The sequence below is a fragment of the Quercus robur genome, chromosome 3 (genome assembly GCF_932294415.1).
Source record: "Quercus robur chromosome 3, dhQueRobu3.1, whole genome shotgun sequence".
Classification (NCBI taxonomy): domain Eukaryota; kingdom Viridiplantae; phylum Streptophyta; class Magnoliopsida; order Fagales; family Fagaceae; genus Quercus; species Quercus robur.
Window position 1 is genome coordinate 63,594,305 of NC_065536.1, and position 8,226 is coordinate 63,602,530.

The 8,226-nt window shown below is 32.5% G+C and overlaps 1 protein-coding gene across 2 annotated transcripts; it reads left to right on the top strand.

Annotated features, from left to right (window-relative positions):
* The first annotated feature begins 2,249 nt into the window (after positions 1-2,249).
* LOC126718843 (beta-1,3-galactosyltransferase GALT1) lies at positions 2,250-8,226 on the top strand. Of its 2 annotated transcripts, none has more exons than XM_050421194.1 (9): positions 2,250-2,458; positions 3,855-4,044; positions 4,168-4,977; positions 5,704-5,882; positions 6,039-6,320; positions 6,664-6,792; positions 6,864-7,043; positions 7,315-7,422; positions 7,589-8,226. In XM_050421194.1, exons 3-9 carry the CDS (start codon positions 4,173-4,175, stop codon positions 7,799-7,801), a joined length of 1,896 nt encoding a protein of 631 aa, XP_050277151.1. In that variant the 5' UTR covers positions 2,250-2,458; positions 3,855-4,044; positions 4,168-4,172; the 3' UTR covers positions 7,802-8,226. The 2 variants fall into 2 exon arrangements, with proteins under 2 accessions (XP_050277151.1, XP_050277152.1); XM_050421195.1 differs by lacking the exon at positions 2,250-2,458 and adding an exon at positions 3,361-3,616.

Consider the following 8,226-nt stretch of genomic DNA (forward strand, 5'->3'; position numbering starts at 1 on the left):
GAAATTTGATAAAGATAGAGTGTAAAATTCATATTTTATACCATCAAATGAGAGATTATCACATCAACTTTTTACTTAAAATTCAATGCATCATACTACACTTAATCATAGCATCTCAATAAACTCTAAATTGAATTGGATTTTCATATGTGTATTAGAATCGTTTGAATATAATTTTACCTATGCTTTAATATGTGACATGATAAGGTGACATGTTGAGATTAGAGAATGTAAAACCTGAATTTTACATCACATCCTTATAGAATTTAATCTCTTATTGAAAATGATTGATTGGTTTACTTTATTATGCTAATTTACGTGTATTCCATTTAACTCAACTTATAGAATTTTTTGTTTTCTAGTAATTTCAATTGAGTAATGTTAGAGATACAAACGATTTTACAAAAAAAAAAAAATTACAAATTGCTGATATGGTGAATGATTATTAGCAGATAAATAAGTAATATTAATGGTGAGTCTAGATGAAAACCAGTAAGAAATTAGCCACAACATCAGTTTGTAAAAATGTTAAAAATAGTTTGTGTTTGTAGCATTACTCATTTCACTTTCACTAAAAAAGTAATTTGTGTTAATAATCATCATAAAGCAATTATTATAAAACAAACATTATAGATTCAAATCTAATTGTATTTAGAAAAAATGTTAATTTATCTTTTTTCTATTTTTACACAAATTATGTAAAATAAACCAATGAAAATATACTCACCAAAACACACTAAGCAATAAATCTAGTAATTTTGTTAAAAGACTCATAATTTAACTAGCATTTCTAAGTATTTTCAACAAAGATATACATAGTTTAAATCACCTCTCTCCCAACTATCAAATCATCAACCAAAAAAAAAGTAATAATTTTTTTTTTCAAAATAGTAAACTTTAAGTGTTTTGATTACCATATAAAAGTGATATTATTTTAATCAAAATTTACTAACTTTAACAAATTATGAAAGAATTTATTCTTCTAACATTGCTATATAACAATAATAACGATCATTGTCATGAATCTTATAGTTTAACTACAACCTCAAAGATGTTTTCATTTCAAGTCTCAAAGAATATCCCAAGTGCAAAAATTCCCCTCCCCAACTCTCCAAAAATGAAAAAAAAAACTTTAAAAAATCATAGTAATGATCGTTGATCACTAGGCAGTAACTCTAGAATTGTCCACAAATGAATTCAAAATAGTTAAAAAATAAAAGTAAGAAAAGAAAGGCATAAAAGTATTTTGCTTCTCCACCATACATTTCACATTCTTCCAACCACAGCAGTCCACGTCAAAGAGTTGACAAAAAAAGAGACCAAGAATTACGCTACGTGGCATTCTGCCATTGGCCACTGTAGTCAATACACGCACAAAAGTTAGAATTACAAACACGCCGTCCCAAGTTTCAACTTTACTAGTAATCTTGCTTTTGCGGGTTGGATTTGGTTTTTAAATTTCAATTCCCCGCTAAATTAATTAACTAATCAGTATTTTTTTTAAATAACTAATTAAATAAAGAAAAAGTTAACTGATATATTAAAGATATTAAATTAGAAAAGATTTATAAACTTATTATGAGAAAAAAATAATTTTTTTACAATTTTTTATGTTTTCCAAGAAAATAATATTAAAACTTTCTATTGATAAAAGAAAAAGTTAATGAATGTCATAAAAATAACTATTAAAGTACCCATCAAATAAAGGGAAAATTTAATTGATGTAGGTATTAATTTATGAAATATTTTTTATAAGAAAAAAAAAAGGTAACTCATTTTTTTGTCACAGTTTATTATATTTTTCATAAAAATGATATCAAAATTTTATTACAATAGTCTGTTAACAAATATACTAAAGATACTCGTTAATAGGACCTTAAATAAAATAATATAAAAGTTAACTGATAGTATAAGGACATTGATTTAGAATATATATTTTAAAAATTTTCTTGAGAAAACATAGTTAGGTCATCCTGAACTTGAACCAGGTATATCACTCGTGAAGTAAATCATCGCAATTATAATCCAACCAATTGGGTAATTAATTTTTTTTGTCATTATATTTTTTGATATTAAATTTTTTTAAATAATCTATTATCAAATGTTCTCAGTGCACACGTTAACCAGAATCGATAAATAAAATAAATAAAAGGGAAGAGAGAGCTCGGCACTTAGATTGTTTAAGACAGTCAAAGCGCGAATTCTAACAACTATGAAGACTTTTCTATTCACTATAAAAGAATTATGAACAAAGTCACCATTTTAGACCAAAAAAAACCGTTTCTCTCTCTCTCTCTCATTTTCAACTTTCAAGTCTTTCCCACCGTTAACGCGTAGTCTTCAAGTTCCAAAACGACACAGCATCGAACTTTCTCTCTCTATCTTTGTTTTCCTGAGATTTTCTCGCAAATTTTCTCGCTGCCTCATTTTCCGGCATTTTCACGAGCAGAATTCCAAGGTAACTAAACTAACTTAACTGTTTTTTTTTTCGAATTTCAAACTTTTTGAATTTTATTTTATTTTCGTGTGGTGGAACTGTGAATTTCCTTTTCTGTTTATTGTTTGATTAAATATTTTTCCTTCTTTTTTTTTTGGCTTTTGCTTTTCCTTTTATGTTTTTTTGAAGTACGGTGAGTTCGGATCTGTTTGGTTGCCGAGAAAATTTGGAGTAAACTTGAACTCTGGTTTTTGGTGTTGAAATGAAGTTGATCAGTTGAATCATGCTTAAATTAGTAAAGTTGTTTAGTTTAGAGCAGAACAAAACCTTTTTTTTTTTTTTTTTTTGAATCTGTTATTTTCTCTCATTTTCTCAGTAACCAGTCAGGGCAGTATAAGATATTTTTGAGCTATTGAATAATTAGAGATTTATTTTTATTTTATTTTATTTTATATTTTTTTTGTTTTCTTTGGCTGAGTCAATGGTGGCATTAACCTGCAATGGTAGTCAAGTAATTTTGGGAAAAAGATTAGGTTTTGAATGAGTAAACAAGGGGTTAGTGTAAAATAATCAAAATAGCCTGATTAAAATCGAATATTTTAACACTAATTTTGAATGAAGTTAGGATTTCAATGTGATAAATTATATTTTTTGAATAGTGGTTGAAAGAAATAGTGTGGTCCCATTTGCTTCTTAGTTTAGTATAGGTGATTCTAAGATGGTTTCCTAGTAATAGGTGTATAATTTTGTCTCCAACTACGAGTTCTTCTAGTTCAATTCAACGAGTCTTTACTAATATAATATTGGGCTAACCTTAGTGTATGTATTATATTGTTTTTGAACGAGGGAAGTAATTGCCATCTCCATTTTTAAGCATTTGGTGATGGTGAAGAGCTCAGGAAGGTGTTGACTCATATTTTTATAGGTGTGATTTGTTAATAATAATATATATTTGCATACCCATAGAGACAAGCCCATATATTTACAAACACGCGTACACAGCACAAATAGATTGTTTTTATTTACAAAAACGTCCTTCATGAATTTGAGAGAAAATGTTCCACTGTGTGGGTGGCTCGAGAACATTAATTGAGTCAATGGTCAAATTGGGATTTATAGTGGAATGAAATTGGTGCAAAACCCAATTGAGCTTATTGTGGAAACTTATCTCAACAAAGGGTAATGTTCAAACTTTTTTTATTTAGTTCCACATTATGTTTTTGCTTCATTAAAACTGTTTTCATTATGTGATTGTAATACATGGAGGTTCACCACATTTTCATATTTTGGGCAAAATTAGGAGCAGATGTTCAGTTAGTTAACCTGTTGCTTACATGGTTTTAGATGCAAATATGTATATGTACTTTGTTTAGTTAATTTTGTTTGCAAACTTATAGACTGACTGTTTTGAATATAGGTTCAGTGTTGAGTGTCTCATGACAGAGGCTTTATGAGTAACTTTGGTAGTAGATTTTTCATACTCAAGAGCAATCAATTTCAGGCAAGAAGAACATTCTTGCATAACCTGACAGTTGACGTCCGATGAGAACAGACTGAGAATGAGAAGATCTGAAGCATGCACTTCTGAGAAGTGAAAATCCTTCCATGTATGCCTCTATTGATCTGGTTATTTATTACTGAAGGGCTTTATTTTATATGTTAAAACATAATTTGTTTCTAATGCGTATGATGATCACCAACTGGTGGTCTTTTGGTTTCTCTATGCTCAGTTACCATGGAGATCAGGTTCAAAACTTTTGATGCCCTGTCAATCAGTAGAATGAAGAAATGGTTTGGTGTTGTTTTAGTTGCATCAGTGTTTATGCTGCTGGTCCTGAGATATGGCATCACGAAAAATACTATTGGGCAAAATTTTTTGACAACTCCAATCTTCAATACCACTGGCATCAATCCTCTTGAATGGCTTGATCCCGGAGTTCCACCTGCAGCTCAAAATCCAGAGAATGCTTCTAAAGTGGTATCTGCTGATATCATAGTCTTAAGTCTCTTTGCTAAGAGGAATATATCCAATGAAGAGCAAAATTCCCTTCAAACATGGAACCATTTGAAAGACTTGATTAATCATGCTCAGGGTCTACCTAATGCAGTAGATGCTATTAAAGAAGCTGGAGGAGCGTGGAATATACTTGTGGATTCAGTTGACAAGCAAAGACTTCAGAATGAAAGTTCACATGGGAGAGCAAAAGAGAAACAATGTCCTCATTTTCTTAATAAAATGAATGCCACAGACCTTAATAGTACCGGTTATAAGTTGAGGGTTCCTTGTGGCCTGACTCAGGGTTCTGCCATTACAATTATAGGAATTCCAAATGGTTTTCTTGGTAATTTCCGTATTGACTTAACTGGTGAACCACTTCCAGGGGAGCCTGATCCACCCAACATCTTGCATTACAATGTAAGACTTCATGGTGATAAGATAACCGAGAACCCTGTAATTGTCCAAAACACCTGGACTATAGCTCATGATTGGGGTGAAGAGGAGCGTTGTCCATCTCCTGCTCCTGAAAAAATTAAGAAAGGTACAGATACCTTTCCCATATTTTTCTACTTATTGAGTACTTGATTTAAAATTTATTTATTTTTAATTGATTTCATGTTTTAGTTCGTATAAAGTGCGCGTTCAACCTCCATGTGACACTCTTACATACAAAAAGAAAATGTTATCCCCATGGCCAACTGAGCAGAACTTTTACATGCATAAAATTTTGAGTAGTGCCCATTTTGGACTCTTAGTTCAATAATGAAGCTTTAGCCTAGAAGTTGTAGCTCAAATGTACTTCCTCCTCCATCCCCCCCACCCCCACCCCCCCCATAAAAAAGGGGTGGAGAGTGAGATCGGAGAATCAAAACCCATTGGATGCATGTGTAATATATCCAAAAAAAAAACTGAAGTTTGCAATATGGTAATCTTGAAAGCAATATGTGTTAGAAAAGACTGGTGTCTTTGTTGCCTTCAAACACATGTTCACCACATTGGTCAATTTATTGTTCTGTATCAAGGCGTGAAGCTCTATTGTGCTACACAATCTGTCTTAGCAGCTGGCCATAGGCATCTATACCATTTATACAGCTTTTGTTATAGTAATGCTTGTCTTGTTCTCAACTTCTTAGAATGTTATAATCTGAAATCATATTCAAATTCCTTTTTTTGTTCTTTTATGTTTACTTCTTTGCGATCTATTTAACATCACATGGTTTATTAGTCATTTAAATTGTATAATATCTCTAATAGTTGCTAATGCCAGTGGATGAGTTGGACCAATGCAACAAGATGGTGGGAAAAGATGATAACCAAGGATCTAAGGCTAGAAAATATTTTCCTTTTAAGCAAAGTTATCCATTTGTTGCAACGCTTAGAGTGGGATCAGAGGGGATCCAGATGACAGTTGATGGAAAGCACATTACATCCTTTGCTTTCCGTGAAGTAATCTTCTTATCTTCTTCTTTTCTTTTCTTTTCTCTTTTTTTTTTTTTTTTTTTTTTTTTTTTTAACATTCTCACTCCAGTTGCATCTAGAAATCTGTGGATAAATACATTTTCCTTTCCATATATTCATTGTCTTGGCTGGTTATCTTTTCAGACATTGGAGCCATGGCTTGTAAGCGAAATAAAAATTTCAGGAGATTTAAAGTTAATATCTGTCCTTGCAAGTGGTTTACCCACATCAGAGGATTCTGAGCATATAATCGATTTAGAATCACTCAAATCATCTCCTCTCTCTCCTCGAAAACCATTGGATCTCTTCATTGGTGTTTTCTCAAATGCGAACAATTTTAAGCGTAGGATGGCTGTTCGAAGGACATGGATGCAGTATCCTGCAGTGCGGTCAGGGACAGTTGCAGTTCGATTTTTTGTTGGTTTGGTAAGTTTCACATGTGAAATTTTGTGATCAGTATGACATTTTTTTAGGTGATGGGTCTTCTACATGCTTGGTGATTTCAAACTACATAAAATGATTTGTTCATCTTAAGGATGATCCTTCCTTAAATAGGTCCTGATCTTTGATTTAAGACCACAAGCATATGGCAAATAATTCTAGCACTGAGATGAGTTAGATGCCTCAGGCATGCAACTTAGGAAACATTAGATTGCCATTGTTGCATGTTGCATTGAAAATTTAATCTGATTATTTCTCTCTTCCTCTCTTCTAGCTTTGAATTCTTTTACAACAAAACAAAATTTTAAGCCTATTGCTTGGATTGCAGCATAAAAACCAAATAGTGAATGAGGAACTCTGGAATGAGGCACAGACATATGGAGACATACAGTTGATGCCTTTTGTTGACTACTACAGTCTTATCACCTGGAAGACTTTAGCGATTTGCATATTTGGTGTAAGTTCTTATCTTTTCCTTAAAATGAGGAGAATCCATTGTTTGCCTCACTGACCTAATATCTTCAACAGACGGAGGTTGTTTCTGCAAAGTTTGTTATGAAGACAGATGATGATGCATTTGTTCGTGTGGATGAAGTGCTCGCTTCTCTTAACAGGATTAATGTGAATCATGCATTACTTTATGGGCTCATAAATTCAGACTCCAGACCGCATCGAAATCCTGATAGCAAGTGGTATATCAGCCCTGAGGTAACTCTAAATTCTGGAAAACACGTTTCATTCAGCAATTTTCCTCAGTGTTTACTTTGCATATCGTTCTTGTTGGATATAAATAACTTGGTGTTTTAGCTCCATTACCTTGATCTAAAAATAATTACCAATCTTGTTTGTTTATGGTAATTTACTATTTCAAATACACAATCAGATTTGTTTCGGAATTTAAGATTTAACTTTCAGACTGATATTCATGCCTCTTTCTTCTCACTTTTTTCTTACCTCCATTGTCTGTGCTCTACTGTAGGAATGGCGCGATGAAACTTACCCACCTTGGGCGCATGGTCCTGGTTATGTCGTGTCACATGACATTTCAAAGGCAATCTACAAGAAATATAAGGAAGGAAATCTAAAGGTATCATAAGCAATTCACATTTTGAAGAACCTTTTTTTAAGAGTAATTTTGTGAAAGTAATAGTCGTAAAAAAAAAAAGGAGTCTACAGTTATTTTCCACACATTTCCACACCGCATGGTTTAAACATTAACTTCTCAATCTGACAAAATGAATGCTATATGACAGATGTTTAAGCTAGAAGATGTGGCAATGGGAATATGGATTGCAGATTTGGCGAAGGGGGGTTTGAAAGTTCGGTATGAGAAAGAAGGGAGGGTCTATAACGAGGGGTGCAAGGATGGTTATGTTGTTGCTCATTACCAAGGTCCCAGAGAGTTGCTCTGTTTGTGGCAGAAACTTCAAGAAGGAAATCGTGCTATGTGCTGTGGTGATCGATAAACATATTAGTTTCACTGGAGCTTTTTCAGGCTACAGGATACTTGGCAAGAAGAGTAAAAATCTTGGTAACGAGACTTAAAAAAAATTTGACTGACCAGGATTGTGATATAGACCAAAAAGAAGAAGAAATTTCTCTCTTTTTCTTTCTAATTAAAGGGAGCAAGGGAATTTTTTGTGAGGGAGACGAGAGAGGGGCTTAGCATTGTTGTATAAGTAGGAATTCTTAATTAGTAATTAGTATAGTTCAGAGTTTTAAGATATGCTATGTACGCATTTTTCATGACTTGGAAGGATCTGTATTACATGTAGAGAGATAGACAGCAGTACCTTGTATAGAGTCCACTCTGTAATAGGATATCACAAATACTACCTATAATGTTGCTCCAATTTTTTGTATAATTAATACCAAGTTCCTTAAACCTTAA

Coding starts and splice junctions, on each gene's coding strand:
- LOC126718843 (XM_050421194.1), top strand. CDS start 4,173: ATGGAGATCAGGTTCAAAACTTTTGATGCCCTGTCAATCAGTAGAATG. Junction 6,793..6,863: donor TAGCGATTTGCATATTTGGT/GTAAGTTCTTAT, acceptor TATCTTCAACAG/ACGGAGGTTGTTTCTGCAAA. Junction 7,423..7,588: donor ATAAGGAAGGAAATCTAAAG/GTATCATAAGCA, acceptor GCTATATGACAG/ATGTTTAAGCTAGAAGATGT.